This window comes from Danio rerio, chromosome 23 (genome assembly GCF_052040795.2).
Source record: "Danio rerio strain M-AB ecotype USA chromosome 23, GRCz13ab, whole genome shotgun sequence".
Taxonomy (NCBI): domain Eukaryota; kingdom Metazoa; phylum Chordata; class Actinopteri; order Cypriniformes; family Danionidae; genus Danio; species Danio rerio.
In genome coordinates, this window is record NC_141043.1 from 6,806,067 (window position 1) to 6,824,175 (window position 18,109).

General features: G+C 38.0%; 1 protein-coding gene across 13 annotated transcripts in view; it reads right to left on the bottom strand.

Moving 5' to 3' along the window:
* Positions 1 to 18,109, bottom strand: part of baz2a (bromodomain adjacent to zinc finger domain, 2A) — a 53,569-nt gene that overhangs the window by 13,043 nt on the left and 22,417 nt on the right. For 12 of the 13 annotated variants that reach the window (NM_001444057.1, NM_001444054.1, NM_001444051.1 and 9 more), the window contains 10 exon segments: positions 3,317 to 3,477; positions 4,856 to 5,011; positions 7,075 to 7,306; positions 7,384 to 8,006; positions 10,487 to 10,631; positions 11,104 to 11,166; positions 13,406 to 13,577; positions 16,037 to 16,111; positions 16,195 to 16,409; positions 17,656 to 17,910. In NM_001444057.1, coding sequence (NP_001430986.1) covers positions 3,317 to 3,477; positions 4,856 to 5,011; positions 7,075 to 7,306; positions 7,384 to 8,006; positions 10,487 to 10,631; positions 11,104 to 11,166; positions 13,406 to 13,577; positions 16,037 to 16,111; positions 16,195 to 16,409; positions 17,656 to 17,910 — 2,097 coding nt within the window. 13 annotated transcript variants of the gene reach the window in all.

Below are 18,109 nucleotides of genomic sequence, written 5' to 3' on the forward strand. Positions count from 1 at the left end.
ACACGTGATACTGTGCATACAAACACTGCCATCTTGTGCTCACTACTGGAATAGTCACAAAACAAAAAAGTCTCTCCCTATTAAAGAGACATGTCAGCCAAAAAGGCATATTGTAAGCAGTGTTGAGGGTAACGAATACTTAAAATTACTTTGAAAGCAACAAGTAATGCATAACTTTTAAAAAATAATTAATAATACTTAACCTTTTTGAAAATGAAACGCGAGTTACTTTTTAGATGAATTAATTAGCTTTAAAATAATTATTTGCTGAATTAAGACTAAAGTAGGCACAATGAATCATGCAATTAATGAGAGGGTGTTCATTACATGGACTGTAAAACAGATGGACGTAGTGTCCGTGACGTCAAACATAGGTTTCTAAAGAGTGCAAATAAAGCTACAAGTGGGCGTGGCCAACCCACGCCATTTTGTTTGTGTCAACCGGGGGATACCAAACAAGGGCTAAGAGATGGAGTATCAGTGGAGCTACAGAAACCTGCTAGCATTTTGCTTAGACAAGCTTTTCTTTGGGAGAAACGCTTAATATTTCATTACCTGCGACTAATTGAGCCACTAAACATTGTTTTTATGACGTTTTTCTACAGTAGGAAAACCAAAATACTTCCAAATACTTTAGATAGTCTGTGTTAGTAAATGCGAGACTGTTTATGAAATCCAACATAACACAGTATGACTACACTTCAGATGACTCTTCTAGAGCCTGCAGCTAATCAATCTGTCAGATTCTGGAGCAGCTCTGAGGAAAAATATAGATGATAAACTACCTTAAGTAAAACAAATACATTTATAGAGATGGTATACATGTAAGAATTTCACTCACCTGAGAAATAGAGGCAACTTAAATGGCTTGCGAGCAAAATTCAGTGCATACAGCATGCCAAAAAGCAATTGACTGTGTAAAGACACATTAAACAAAACAAAAATACGATGTACCGTATATGCTAAGTTCAGCGGCTAATCAGCTGGAATCAGCTGTGGTGACATAACGCTCAAGTGGCCACGCCCTTAATTATGCAGACTCAATATAACTTAATATAAACAAAACAAATGAGAAAAAAAATTTAATCCCTCACAGTTGTCATAAAGGGTAATATTAGCTTTATACACCAACATCGTCTGTTGAACTAGGCAGTAAACATGTTTTTATCAGCTGTAAAATTAGCCAATTTAGCGTAGCAGTCAGAGAACATCTAGATTACCTGGAGCCAGGCCCCAAAGGCGAGACAATGAATTGCAGTTTCAGTTACTTCCGTATCAGCTTTACGAGGGAAAATGGGATGTTGCAGATTGATTTATTATTGTGAACCAATCGAAAAAAGGAAAATTGGATTATAGTCTCAATGGACAGTAATTTTACTTAAATAGTACAAAAGTATCAAACGCGTTGCTTTAAGCTTTCAATGATCTGTATATACGGCATGTAGAGCTCTGGGCTCAGGAAGTTCTCAGATAACAATATCATGATTTTATTCTTGATTATGATTATTCTGTTTTTTGTATGGAGGTGTAGGTTATACAGTGCTTTGTTTTTTGCTTAACACCTCTATTTAAAAATTAAGAAAGACACAAGTTCTGAAAGAGATCAAGCCTCAGCCAGGTTATAAAAAAATGACGCAAAAGTAACACAACACATTACTTACTATAAAAAGTAACTAGTTAGTAACTCCATATTGTCATGCATTACTTTTAAAAGTAACTTTCCCCAACACTGGTTGTGAGTGACTTTTTACTTTAGTAGAAAATGGTGCAAACCATGTTCAGTCTCATGCCAGACAAGTTGCTTCCCATAATAAAGACCTCAATGTATCGCCTGAAGCCACAGGTATTAGTTTAAGAGCCAAAAATGCATGTACAAACACAAAACCACAAAAAAAAATTTATTTTGACTTGCATTAGGAATCAAAAAGAAAAGAAAATTCAAAAGCTAAAACAGCTTCAGCTAAGCTTGTCTTTAAAGGTCCTGTGAAGTGCTTTAAAACATGCACTTTTAGTCGATGTTTGACAACCGAAACATGAGAGAGTAGCTCTTAAAACAGCCAATAGCATGTTTTTCCTCACTGCTCTGCCAGTGAGAGTGATTGAAATCAAGTGCATCAAATGAAGTGTCAAAGGGGCGGGGCATGTCAGATACTAGAAAGCATCTGATTGGTCAAGATTTGATGATAAACTAAAGCAGTGTTACTCAACTGGTGGGTCGTGACCCAAAAGTGGGTCGTGGGAACATTTACAGTGGGTCACGGAGTGAGTGGTCAAAAAAACAAAAGTTTAATTTTTAACTTATTTGACTTATTTTGAAAAGAGTGCACGACAACCGTACCGTTTGACATATGAAATTTCATTTAATAATATAGCATATGATAGCAACAAATAAGTCAAAACACAAGTACGACCCTGAATATGTAAAGTATTGATTTACATATATTGACGGCAAAAAAAAGACTTAAAGCCTCAGTGTGTCATAAGTAGTGACGTGCTCTCACAAGAGAGCATGAAACCTACTAAATTAAAACGACATTTAGAAACTAGACAACATGTTTTATTAACTGTTTAGTTAATGGTAACTGAACCTTTCCTTACCCTGACACTGTTTACAATATTTGTCGCTTTTACTCTTTAATTTGATTCATCTTGTTAAATGACAGCAATAAAATAGTGTTTATTTGTAAGTCTTGGCAATTTTTATGATTTGTCTGTCACTACTTGTGTGTTAACAAATAAATACAAATTAATTATAATTCCTAAAATTGTATAATAGTTCCTAAAAATTTGGGTCGCGGCTTGATGACCATGTAAAAAAATGTGGGTCCCATGGCCAAACCAGTTGAGAACCCCTGAACTAAAGTATCGTTGATCAGTCGTTGATTAATTAGGCAGAAGTTACAAGTTTTAGATGTGTATATTTAGGTCTATATTTTCTAAATGTAAATTGTCACTGTTTCTGAGCATGCTACATTATAGATTTCAATAAAACTAACAATACTGATATTAACATTTAAAAAAAGGTTTTAATTTTAACATTAATTAAACTTTAATTTCAACATTTCTCTTTAACATTTTACTGATGCAAAAGTCACCAACATGCTGGATGGCCAGCAGTAAATTACGAGCAAATCTTCATTTTTGGATAAACTCCATTAAACATCTGGATTTAGAATGTCCTTTGCTCACACTTCATGTTCTGTGATTACCAGACTGTCACATCAAGGACGAAATGGCAAAGGCAAATACTTTCAAAAAATAAAAAAATAAAATAAAGTGAGGAGTGTCTTGAAAGCGTGTGATGCGTTTTCCTCACCTTGAGCTGCAGGTCTGCACCGACCACCCTCTGCTCCAGGTCCTCCACCCACTGGAGAACACTGATGTCCAGCTGCAGCACCCGCTCCTGCTCCTGCCACTCCTGCTTACTCACCTCCTGCAGGGCATCCCCGTCCTCCACCTTCATCTGGAAGATCGGATCTGAAAAAACAAACCAACTCTTCAAGACTGAAGCCTCATTAGGTGTGTGCGCGTTATTCTTCTATAACATTAAACTACTTTTTCATTTTCATTTTAAATGCACAACTGAGACATTACACCGTAATAATATACACATATGATGATGAGCCATGGTCAACCCGAGCTCAAACAAACCTTGTCGTCAACTTGATGAACAGGTTTTTTGTGCTCATCTGGTTTGGGTTTGTTACTAAGGTTACGTTCACACGGCAGCCAAATGTGGCCTGAATCTGATTTTTTTTTGTCCACATGTGACTCAGGTAAAGGCATTGTGAACAGTCCAAACCGCATGAAATCTGATCTTTTTAGTTCAGATTTATGCCACTTTCATATGTAGTCTTAAATCAGACACAGATCTGATGTTTTGCACTCTCGTTTGTTCGTTTCTGAAAGGATCAGATGTCAGAAGCTCTTCAATAATCACGCACACGTTAATATCATCAGCTCAAATTCGTTAATTCAAATATAGACGCACACGCGAGCTCACAAACTCTTTAGAGAAAGTGAAACCACAAGCACTTTTAGGCGACCTCGTAAATAACAACATGACAGCAGGTTTATCTTCTTGGCTTTGTGGAGGTTCATCAAGTCGACGACAGGGTTTGTTTGAGCTCAAGTCGACCATTGCCCGTTATTATAAGTGTATATTATTATGGTGTAATGTTTCAGCTGTGCATTTAAAAATGGCGCTTCCTTTGCTTTCATTCTACTAGCTTGTACATGCGCTAGTGACGTATCTCTAAAAAACCAATAGCGTTCAGCTGCGCATGTCGATCCACCTTTTGATACCCTTTTGTTGTGCTAGGTACTCTCTCGAAAGTTCAGATCGGGTCAGGCTTAAATTGTAGGATCAATTTGACTACACTCTAAACATTCAAAATGATAGCTTTTTTTAAGGTTAGTGATGTTCCATTGGGCTGCGTCCGAAACCGCATACTTCCATACTATATAGTACGCTAAAATCAGTATGCGAGCAAAGTAGTATGTCCGAATTCATAGAATTCGAAAATCAGTATGCGAGAAGTACCTGGATGACTTACTACTTCTGGCGAGATTCTGGAGTGCGCATCCCATGTACGCTGCGCTATCCCATGATGCCCCGCGAGCGAATTCATGTATGGGAGTTAAGCGACGCAAATGACGCAGGTACGTCACATGACTTTGTCAAAATGGCGGATGTAATACATCCGAATTCCATTTATACTTTTCACATTCATTCTGTATAGAAGGTACTTTTCTAACGGCAGAGTAGTACGTTTAAATTCAAATGCAGTACCTACTGAGTAGTAGGCAGTTTCGGACGCAGCCAATAAGTCCTGCACATCTGTCTCCGACTCACCATTCACAGAGCGTGTGCAGACCTCGGCTAGATACTCCATGTGTTTACTGAGGTGTTTGTGAAGCATCTTCTCTCGAATGCCCCGCGGGTGAAGAGCGCTCAGAATGGCCGTCAGCTCCTCTGGTTCTCTGATCCACCACCAGCCCTTCACCATCTCTGCAGCACACAAACACATTCACAGATTTACAATGCCATCCAACACATTGTTCTTAAGCTTTAGTAATGTTTAAGAGTTTAAAGATCTTATATTTGAAGAGCAGTTTTTTCTCATGAACTTTAGTATTAAAGGCAGCATTTTAGAGAAACATCTCTTTAATATTCTGAATGATAATGCACATCACACTAACACTGACTTATAAAAAATTATTATTTTATGAATTATTTAAAAAAAAAAAAAGATTGGGCAGCTAATATTCAAAAATGTACATTAAAACAATTTGTTGATGTCTTTTTATTTATACTGTTAGAATTTTAATGCGAGTCTTATGAATTAGCATTATGTTTTACTTCTATAGTTTTATATTAAAAACAAAATCAAAATTAATCCTTAAATACTATTCTACAATTGTGCCTCCAATTAACTCAAATGTTGTCAATTAGCCAATCAGAAACGTTCAAAACCTTGACACCATCATCTGAGCTTTTTCAGAGGCATAATAATCTTATTGTATGTAAACTTGACTTTCAAGAAAACTTATAGTTTCTTATAGTTTCTCTAAAAATAGCTCTCATTATTCTGCTATTAAGCATATCAGAAACAAATGTGATAATCCTAAAATACTATAAATTGCAATTATATTAAAGTTCACCTTTTCTTTTGTTTAATGTAGTTGCATTTTTATTTTAAGTTTGGTTTTAGTTTGTTTTTATTCTACTTATTTATTTATTTTTTTGGTATTTGTAGTTAAAAAAAAGGACAGCTCATCCAAAAACGGTAATTCTGCCATTGTGTATTTAACCTCCACTTGTTCCAAACCAGTTTGAGTTTCCAGTTTTTTTTATTTTTTATATAACATGTAGCCATCAACTTCCATAGTATTTTGTTCCCTCCTAAGAATGTCAACGCTACCAGTTAACTACATTCTTCAAAATAATTTACTTTTTGATAAAAAATAAATAAATAAACAGTATGTTTTTTTAGGTAAACTATTTTTTTTTAAACATGCCAGTTAGTTACCAAGGATGTGTGTAATGATTATTATTTTTGTCTAAAATGTAAATGTTTTAAATAGTTTTAGTTTTAATTAAATCTGCAAGCAGTGATGACAGGGCATTATGCCATCTTGTGGCCCAAAATAAAATAGTCAACAGAAGACAAAAGGCTAAAAAAAAAAATGCACAATTTTAGCAGAGAAAATCCCAAAATGGCTGACATCCTGTTTAGTTTGAAATTTTACACCAACAGACTTTGTAGGTACTGGATCTAACGTGTCTACTGTACTCCATACCTATACCAATACATATGGACCATTTTAATGTGGTCATGCCATTGACCCGTGAACATTTCCTGCTTGTTATCAAACTATTTCATAACTGTAACAAGAGACGATTCAATCATAACGTAATGTTAAAACAGATATCATGACATTATTTATCAATATGTGGCTCTTTTTGGATTCTCAGAAGCTATAGAAATTAAATATGTAAAACAGGAAATACATTTAACCATTGTTTTTGTTTACATCAATCAAAATTGTATATATTGCATCACAGGGAGTGCGTCATTGAAGTTTTAAAGATAGCGAGACATTTGTGACCTGCACCACAAAACTATAATCTCATGTTGTACGGGTATATTTTGGGTAGTGCTGGACAAAAATAATTTTGGACATGCTTAAATCGCAACGCATTATCAAAACCTTGAAGCTCACGATAAAAGCTGATTAACTATTTAGCTACTAACCAGTGAAAACTTTTACAAAACTAGAAAAAATATTCAGCATTCAACCCTGCCATATTTCTAATACCTGTGTCTCCAAATATTGTCCTAAAATGACGAACTATACATCAATAGAAATCTAAATTATGCAGCTTTCAGATGATGTTCAGATCTCCATATATTATTGGCACATTTTAATGCCACACTTCATTCCAAAGCTTACATCAGAAGTCAATTTTGACATTGCACAAACACACTTCACACAGAGAACAGAAAAAACTATGCATGGAGGACCACCAGAAACCCTTTTCAGCCATACTGCCCAATCCACAGTGCTCACCTAACGGAATAGGTCGGACCACCAGTTGAGTGAAGTACTTGAGCTGGACCTCCTGGAAGAGTTTGGAGGGAGGTCTGCCACGCCGTTTGGTCGTGCCGGTTCTAGAGTGCACTCGGGAGGGCCCGCTGCCTCTCCTGCGCCGTCTGCCACGAGGAGCCGGGGCAGAGCTCGACAGAGGAACGGGAACAGAAACGGGAAGTGGAAATGTAAGAGGAAGTGCTTCTGTTGTAACCTGAGGACGAGAAGAGAAAATCCGTCAGTAGGATGAAGGTATAAAAACTATGACATTATTATTATTCAATGTCAAACCTCTTGTTTCAGGGGCTGTGCTGGATCTGCAGTCAGCAGGTCACCATTGACGGGTGCTGGAGCGCCGTCAGCGGATGCAGGTGTGTTTTCACATGGCTGAGAGAGGGACGTTTCATCACACGGCTCTTTAGGCAACAGATTGAACCACTGGCCTCGTTTCTCTGCCTGCTCCCGCATGCTGTCCTCCGGCTGGCTGTTGTCTTCACCCTGACCGGCTCCAGAGGCTACGATCGGTGCACTAGCGTCAGCCTCCTCATCCTGCGGTTGCTTCATGGAGGCCTGGAGAGCAGGTAGAGGGAGATCCTGCAACGGAGAACTCAGGCCTGAATCTTCACCTGCCGATCTGCTGCTGCGGCGGCGCCGGCGGTTCTTGGCGGTGCGCAGATGAAGCTCAACCTCCGGTTTGATCTTCCGTGGACGCCCCCGTCCTCTGGGGGTGCTCATCAGAGACGCCTCGCCAGGAAGAGCATCCAGATCTGTGAGGGAAAGCCGAGACCCTCGAGGAGAAGACGATGTGCAGAAGCCAGGAGACAGTGGAGGTTCCGCTTTAACCTCAGCTTTTGCTGGAGTTATGACCTTCACGTAAGTCACAGGCTCATCAGTGACTGTCACTTCACCTGACGCTAAACACAAAGTAATGATGGAGATTAATACCTTTATTAACGTATTTATATTAAATTAATATCTAATACATTTTTTACAATAAAAGTGTACATTTTAGCAGTTTTTCACACAGGACCATGATTTAGGGTGCTTTCAAACCTACACTTTTGTCTTGTTTGCCCAGTTAGCGCAGTTCCTTTGGCATATGTGAAACCACCAATCTCGCTCGGATCAGAGCCAAAACAATCGCTCTGAGATCGCTTGAATGAGGTGGTCTCAGCTCGATTGAAACAAACTCTGGAGCGGATCGATTGTAGTGAGAAAGCGATATGATCCGTGCCCGGGTATATGACAGTGTTTTATAGATATGTAATAGGCATTCGGCTAGATGAAGAGAGAATTATGAGTAGGGCGGGAGGTAGGGGTGTCAAAACAAATTGTTTTTTCGGTGTACTGCGATGCAGACGCGGACCATTCGGTATCGATTCAGTAATAATTATAACCGGTTATTATGTACTGACGTCATTTATCTCCTATGCGCTCTGTCGCAAGGGAGGTGAGCGCCAGCGTTACACCATATTCTGTGACCATCGAAATCTGTCACAGAATATGGTGTAACACCTGCCTGTGGTATAGGCAGTATAGGCAAATGCTAAGGGCGCTGTACATCCAGGAGGGCGTCAGAAATGAGTGCGGTTAAGTTGGTTTTGTTTTCGATATTCCAGACACATTCAGTTATAGCGGCAATAACTCAAAAACCTCTTACCCTAAAAAGTGTGCTTCCAACAAAAAGACAAAGCTGGTTATGTTTCACAGCTTTTTTTTTTCTATTTTGTCGCTCTACATTACGACCACTGCTCCCTTTTAAGCCCTCGCAATATGCGTTTAGCCGGGAGCGCTCGCGCGGAGCAGAGCTCTCAGTAAGGGACCGTCAGAAAAGTGCTTTTTTGCGCCTTTTTTTTTTCTTTCTTTTTTTCTCCGCTCAGCGCGAGCTCTCCCAGATAAACGCATATTGTGAGGGCTTAAGTATGTGTGTGTGTGTGTGTATGTGTGTGTTTGGTGCTGTCTATGTTTGTGTATGTGTGTGAATGAGAGACAGTGTGATGCTGTGTCTGTGTGTTTATACAGACAGCTTGTTATAGGCTCCCCCCAAAATACAACACTGTGTATGGAAAGCATCGTCGATGCACCAAGATATCGAATTAAACCAAATTGATGGCATGATAATCGTAACCGAACCGTGAGACCAGTATAGGTTCACACCTCTAGTGGGAGGTCATACCAGACATCCCTAGTCTCACTGAGGTCTCGGGAGTCTCCCGCAAATAAAGAGAGACTCTCGGATGCTCGGAAATAAGTGATAATCTCCCGATAATTGCACGTCTCCCACCCGGTCCTCAAATACGTTGCGCACTTTTTTCACCCCTCCCCACTGCATGCCTCCTCGCTCTTCAGACACGTCACACACATCTTGTAAAAAAAAGTCTTTCAGTCAAGAGCAGTGAGGGATTTTGTCCTTTTGTTGTTTGATTAATAATAAAAATAGTCAGCCGCAGGAATATTGCGCGCTGTCACTTTAGAAACCGTGCGGTTCTGATTAGTGGTTTCTCTTTCACTTGTCTTTCAACTTGTTTGTTTATTACACAAACGAAGGTTAATATGGATAATCACTAAGCAACGCGATCTGACAGAAATGTGCATGTATTTGACCATTAAAGCACCTGCATTAGGATGCCGTTAGATGTGTGTGCTCTGCTTGTCTCCAAGGCTAAGCGCGCGCACACACAACAGCATGCGCTCTTTAGCGCATTTAAAAACACGAATGATTGAAATGTACATTAATGGATGATGCACATCCCATGCTGCAAACAATACATCACAGCACATGGTTTTAGTTATTTTGATGTGAAGTTGAGCTTTGCAGAGCAACAAATGTGTACAACTGGAAAGGCGGCGGTTTATGATGGAATGATCGTTTATCTGAATGAATGTTTTTTCATAATCGTTAGAAGCCAAAATCAAAATCGAAACCGGATAATTGATTAATTGCACAGCCCTACACTGACATGTTTCTTATTAAAAATGATCAACATTATGGCATATTGACAAATCACAAATTTCATCAAACTGTGTAGGTCTACTTGCGAGAGCAGCAGATTTGCATTTATTTATTATTAGTTGTTTCACTTGCATTTTAAACAAAACGTGATTAAAAATACACACACAGAGACTCAGGGAGTTAATATCATATTCAGAATGCTTCAGAAGCACGTTTTGTTTTTCCAGTACTGTATAGTGAATGGAACTTATTTGACTCCAAATTTTGAAAACAAATATTCAATGTTTGTGAACTAATTCTAATAGAAAAAATAGAACAATTTTACTGGTGACACTGAAGCAGACAACAGCATTTGGTGCAGACACTGCTAAAACCGCAAGAGTGGTAGATATGACAAGACCCATATCTCAATTTGTGCAAGATACTAGACTTTGCACTCACCCAAGATATCCTCTGCTCCCTCCACTAGGATACATCCCATATATGGGAGCAGGAGGTACCTGCGGCGGTACCGGTCCTGTCCGAGAGACACGGCTCGCATAGAATGAGACGACTGCTGCAGCTTCTTGCGGAAAAACACCTGACGCTGAGAGACGGAGAAAACATACTGTTACACCAAAACAAAACAACCGGAGACACACGTTCTGCTTTCACACGATATATGGCAGGGGTTCTCAAACTCTGTCCTGGAGGTCCTGCCAGTTTAGTTACAACCCCAATCAGACACACCTGGGCTACCTAATCAAGCTCTTACTAGACTTTCTAGAAACATCCTTACAGGTGTGTAGAGGCAAGTTGGAGCTAAAATCAGCAGGACACCGGCCCTCCAGGACTGAGTTTGAGAACCCCTGGTATATGGTATGGAATTAGCTAAACTAATTCCTGTATGGATTTACAGGCTAGTAAATTTCTCAACATTGATTTAGCATTAACATATTGATGATATATAAAACGATTTAATAGTGAAACAGCAGCTTTAGAATAGAGACAAATGTAAATACACATTTGAAATGAGCCTTTTTAGAGTGACTAAAAGGGATAAGTCACTTGATTTTTACCTTGGTTAGTTTATCAATCTGGCGCTCCAGCTCAGCAACACTGCAGGTATTAGGACTCTCAATCTGTCAGAAAAAAATCTATGTCAAAAACAATGTTCAGCATAAATCTGTACACCCCCTTAAACAATAGAAGATGTGCGTTATTTTTTCACTTATATGGAAAGTATTTTTTGCTGAATATTTACAAAATGTTTACAGTTTACAGATAAAATGATTAGCCTGTTATGCTGCATTCACACCAGACGCGGAACGCGCATCAAGCGCGGGTGATTTACATGTTAAGTCAATGCAAACGGGTGAATAGACATCCTGCGGCGCGATACGCGCGAATGACGAGAATTGCGCGTTGCGCATGGCGAGAATGGGATGGCGCGAATTGAGCGTTTTGCGAGTTCTGTGCGTTGACGCGCTTAATACGCGGTTCGAGCTAATCACTCGAGTTCGAAAATCTGAACTTCAGCGGACATCAGCGCCACTTTAACCAGTCAGAAGCTTGCTCTTGTGGGGGCGTGATTGTGACGTATCGCCTGTTGTCGGTGTCCCAGGGGAAATCCCCCAGCAGAAACCGACAAGAAGTTCATGAAACTGGGCTGGGCTCAGTCAGAAGCACCGCTGAAAACCTCCATCAGCCAGGTTCAGTTTCTGGAGGAGCTTAAAGAGCTGGATGCACCTCTGAAAGGATGTATTGGACTCAGACACGGCTCTAAACGTATCAACCCTGTTTATCATCCTTTATAAAGCACATAAACACTGTTATTTTCTTCATAAAATCCATGTTAGCCCTTTAGCTATGAAGTTAGAGTCACGGGGCAGACAAAAGCCTCGCCCATCACGAGAATCCGCATCTGTTCTGAAGTGAATTTGACACGCGAATGAAGCGGGGTTTAATGCGCGAATGAAGTGAGTAACCTCAAATGTTCACGCGGCTATTTACACGCGAATAGCACAATTTAACTGCGCGTTCCGCGTCTGGTGGGAACACAGCATAAGATTTCAATCATTTTTCAAATATTTCTTATGTGATGTTTAACAGAGACTATTTTTTTTAAACATGACTAATTTCTAATAACTAATTTATTTTGCCTTTGCCATGATGAGAGTACATTATATTTTATTAAATATTTTAGAACATACTAGTGTTCAGCTTAAAGCTTATTGTATAAATAAATATTTTATAATCATTTTTAAATATACAACAAATTAAATATAAGCCTTTCTTTACCGTACAACCTCCCCTACAGTTGATGAAACCCTCAGATAAAGCATGTCCTCAGCTCAAATCAAAAGCATGATTGAAATCATAGCTTGAGCTTGAAGTGGCTCATTGTTGATGCTCTATTCACAGGTTAAAGACTCCAGGAGTCCTCTACAGCTGGATTGGCCAGTAAATGATTTTGAAAGTGACTCTGATCTTGAGGATGTCAAGATGTTTTCCAGAAGTTATCCAGCACTCACTTGTGAAATGTGTAGTGGATGGCTTGTTTTTTCTAGCATGATTTTAGAAGTAGCTGCTCTCATTTTTTATATAACAAAAAAATTTTGCAAGCTAGCTAAGATGTAGACAGCTTGTAATTTGAATTGTATCTGACATGCTCACAAAAATCAGATGCCAGTTTCCACCTTTCTTTAAAATTTCCTTTGTGTTAAACAGAAGTAGGTCTTGGCAATATTTTTGAATAATAATATAATAAATAATAAAACTTTGCAAAGCTAAATGAGCAAAGCGGTTATTATTATGCACATCTTTTCAGAGAAGCACGATTGTGTGATCAGCGGTAAATCTCCTCTTAAAAGCCAGAGGGCGCTCTTGCTCAGAAATTTAAACACCCACGAAGAAACAACTCAGGAAATCTTCAGAGTGCTTCATTATAAACACAAAATTCAATTGTTGTCATTAAGTATGACTAATAAATCACATGACTACTGTATGTAGTTCTGTTGCATTTAATGACGAACACACAAGACACGATGTAGTCACCAATATTAAATCCAACAAACTTTATCACCTGACATCCCATCCAAGCACACAACCTTGCACTTTCATCATTAAAGCGACAGAACTAGCAACTATCCTTTTAAGATGCAGTTTACTACACAGCAGAGAAGCCATGCAAAACAGCGGTCATTATCATCGAACGATAATCTCGATGTCATTATCAACCATTTAAATTAATTTGAACAATTATTCGTAGCTTATCGGTGAACTATGCCTCTGTAGTAAATACTGCTCTATCTGAAAGCACATGCTGAAGGTTGACCAGAACCAGCTTTACTGACAAAATGTAAAATGAAAATCACTTACCTCAGTGTGTTTGGGCTCCTCTTTGGCCTTGCGTCGACTCCCTCGCTCCAGCACACAGCTCTCTTCAATACTCTCCTCCTCTGCTACTCCAACGCGAGCACTGCGCCGACGCTCCTCAAAGACCAGTTCCTCCTCAGGACGACCCGTCTTGCGCACCAGTGCAGCCTTCAATCTGATCACACACACACACGTATATGCATCAACTATACCTAATATCTAGCTATGGATAGGTCTGTCTTGATATCTATTTTTTGCTGTACAATAAATTGCAGCCAACTATATTGCAATCAATGATATAATTGTAATTTTAAGGCCATTTTATACAACTCATTTTATAATGCCAGAATGACAATATACAGTGTTTAGCATTAGGGTTGGGCGATGTCAACCAATTTGGCATCGTACAATGTCTAATGGGAAACATTGTGATGGACGATGGCATCGTCGTTATAGGCGGCAGTGAATTAATTACTCATGAATAAATAATTTATAACAAATTTATTATTTGTAGCCTACCTTTTCAAATATCAGACCTGCATGGTCTTCGTTTTACCAATAACCAAATCATAAATAAATAAAGAGAAGTAACACCAATCAATCACTTTTTCTGCGAGACTCTGGCATGAATAGGCAGAGGGATGTGTCGTTATAATGGCGTCGACAAACTTGGTTGGTAAATAAAGGCGCACAACCAACAGGAAGCAACCAACAGTATCTGAGGTTTTCGCTAAAATGACTAAGTACAAACGTGAAAGCGAAAGATTGAAGCATTGTACTGATGCTGTTACACATTACTACTTTAACAACTATAGAGAGACGCGATCCAGTGGTACATCCTTGATAAACTGTCCGTATTGCACTGCTCTCGGGGGTTTTGTACCCAGAGCTTCAAGAGAAGCAAAAAATCAAAAATTTTAGTTGAAATTTTGTAGGTTGTAATTTAATTTTGCAATATTTTACTTAAATTTTATTGTATTATCTTTCCATTTCTAAATATGTTTGATGACTAAAATATAATTTTCATAAATATATTTGTTTAATAATTTTGTTTACATGAAGCAGAAAACATTTCCTATATTTACTGAGAAATAGAGGAATAATTCATTTTCAAAATGGGCTGTACTCAATTATGCTGAGCACTGCATGTATCTTAATCAGTCATGATCCTGAAATATGGATACTAGGAGATACTGGCTGTTTCTCAATTCCAAGAGCGCAGAGAACGGACTTGCATTCTTGTGAGAACTAGTCTTGCAAGGTGTCCCTGAAAGAACAAACTCGGGAGCCCACGATAACGGAGAATGCATCCTGTGAGAAATGAGACGTTGCGTTCTTCCTGATGGTCATGTGACCCTTACGCATTTTTAATGGTAAATTATTTAAACGTTACAGCAATCATACAACGATTTATTTATTTTTTCCCCCTATGCATAAAGACTTTACAAATATACATTGCGCAATAAAAATAAAACAGGTTTTAATAGAAATTTCAGTAAATAAACACACTTAATGTGTTTATTCCTTTATTAAGATGTTCATGGTAATGTTTATATTTACTGTCTCATTTAGGGAAACTCCTGAGATAAATAAGTTATATCTCTGAACTTTAATAATAAACCTGTATAACATGCTGCGCTTCCCAGCTCCAGTCGCAATGACTTCTGGGACTTCTAGTGCAAGTTTGGTGCTCAAGTTTTATCGATGCGTCCTCGATATCAAGAACACATCCGGGAAGTTTCATGCATCCTCTATTCTTGCGATTTTGAGTATTGGAAATGAACTGACAGTTGATGATGACGCTACATGAGAACACAAGGACGCAAGTTCGCTGAAGAACGCATATTGAGAAACAAACACTGAACTACTAGACCAGTTGGTACCCAAGCTTGGTCCTGGAGGGCCGATGTCCTGCAATGTTTAGTTACAACCCCAATCACACCCACCTGGGCCAGCTAAATAAGCTCTTAATAGGCTTTCTAGAAACATCCTTACAGGTGTGTTGAGGCAAGTTGGAGCTAAAATCTGCAGGACCTCAAGGACAGAATTGGGAAACAATGTGTAATAATTAACTGGAAATTGTTTTACTCGATATCTTAAAATAATAAAACATCAAACTAATTTCCGACTGCTGAAAATTCCTTTTCAGTCTCAGGGGATCAACAAAATCTTTGAGAAAAATTTCAGGCTCTTTTCTGGTGTATCCACCTTCACCTTTTTAGCTGCATGTCATTGTTTTTTCTTTCTCTCTTGTATTTAAATGTTTTTATATAGTAGATTTTTTTTGCAATGTGTACAACATGCTTTGTTTTACAAAATATCTAAAAATAAAGCTATCTGTACCTAAAAAAATACTTTAAAAATAAAACTAAGAAAAAGAAACGTGGATATCCCTGTAAATAAGCTCTCCAGTGTGCAGATAGCTGATGTTACTTTTTTTTAAACCATGAACACAAAAAAAACTTTAAAGTACAGTGAGTTAGTTGTGAAAACATTCAGTTTTAAGCTAGTTCGAGACACATTTTTCTCAAGCATTTCAGATCAAGTTTAAATAGGTTTCATACTCTCACCAGATTTCACAAAACTGTTTTTCAAAAATGAAAAACTTGCTTCATATTAAAAGTGGAATCTTACTTGCGTAATTTGCCTTCGATAATCCACTTGTTTTTCCTGTAGGTGGCCATGTTCTCTAGAGTGTTATCAATCTCCCTGTAGAAACACAACGGTTGGAAAATGAAAATGCTGTTTAAACGGTTCTGATAACGAAGCTAACGTGACTAATTTGAGCTCACCTGGTTACAATGTTGCTGGCGTTGAGCTCCTCCACCACAAAGGCCAGAATGGAGGCTTTGACGTCGGGTTTGAGGGTCTGAAAGCTCTTTGTACGGAGGCTGTTACAGACTTCCATCTCAAAACCATGGGCTTCCAGAAAGACCCGCAGCACCTCAGACACTGTGCTGTGATTCAGCTCAAGATCCACCAGCTTCTCTCCTAGGATCTTTACAGACTGACGCGCAAACCTTCGATTACTGACTAATCAAATGCTTTTTTCAAGATAAACCTAAATGACCTTGAACATAGTTGAGCTTTTTGATTTTAGTTATGTGAACAGAATTCGGTGACAGGACAGAAACCAGTAATGAAAATAGAAATTACAATACAATTTTGACCATTTTGAAATTGTATATGTAAAAAAAAAAATCTATATATTCGTAATGTGTATATATATATATATATATATATATATATATATATATATATATATATATATATATATATATATATATATATATATATATATATAAATTAGTACTGTCAATAGATAAAAAAAATTATTAATTAATTGCACTTAAAAAAATAATAATCGTGATTAATCGCATTTAAAAGACTGAAACTTGTCATTTTGGCTATTCGAATGTAAAATTTATGTAAACGCAAGACAAATACTATTTAAATTCAAAATATAATTTATTATTAGAAGTTTTGTTTAACTTGTAATACAGATTTCTTCATGTAAACAACATTCCCACAATAAAAAAATCTACATCCTGGCCTGACAGCCATATTTATTACAGAAATAAAAACACAGGCATGTCAATGCCATTTGAATTTCAAAACAATCAATGCCAATAAAGAAAACATTGATTGCCATGTTGGATTCTAAGTGGACTGCAAAAAAAGCCAAAATACAGGTATTACAGATATGGAAAAAAGAAAATAATAATAATAATAATAATAAAGTATTGAATACAAACAACTGTAAGAATGTTAAGATGAATCAGGGCTTTAAAATATTCAAGTGTCCCTGTATCTGTGGTTAAACCAAGTAAACAGCAGTGAGTTCAGTCAACTGATGACCTTCACGGCCAATCGCAGTCATTTCTGTTGAGCACGTGAACACACTGGGAAATCAGTCCCGTTTAAGAATGTGCCCAACAGCGCTTAAATGTTCATGTGAAATTGACCTCTTTGTTAAATTTCAATATCGTCTGGTATTAATTTCCAGTACTTTAACAAGCCTAGGTGGAGATTTTGGTTCCCCGAATGAAAAAGCCCCAAGACGTCGGGCTATACATTACCTCCAATACACATGTTGCTTTACACTTTTATATGAATTAAAAAAACATTTAGCAATTTTCCAATTTATAAAATTCAATTAGTTTAAATCTAAGGTGTAAAGACTTTTAATTACCCTGCTAAATATCAGTATATCTATATCATCTTTTTGATATTACACTTAGAGTAAGACAAACCTGATAATACGAGGGCAGTCCAGGATCATGCAGCGCGGACTCCACCAGTTTGATGAGCAGATCCAGCAGTTCACCCTGGCTCTTTTCCATGCCCAGAAGCCCCTCCTGCAGGGTAATAAGACTGGGGATGTCCTTGGGCACCTGAAGTCCCAGAATCTTGCCATAGCCATGGAGGAACTCAACCACCCGTAAACAATTAGAGAAAGCCAAACCCGAGAGCTTCAGTCCTGGTATCCGTGTTAGTGGAGGCAGAGGCTACAAAGAGGGAGAGAGACCACAAACACACTGAGTGACAGAATAACACAGAGACAAACTTTACATTCACAAATGAAAATGAACTATTGTTATATTAATAGTAAAAGTGTTGTAACTATTTTCTTTGGCACATTGTTTACAATTTGTATAAACACTGTTTTACTACTAAAAATTATGGTTACGGAATGGCTAATGTAGA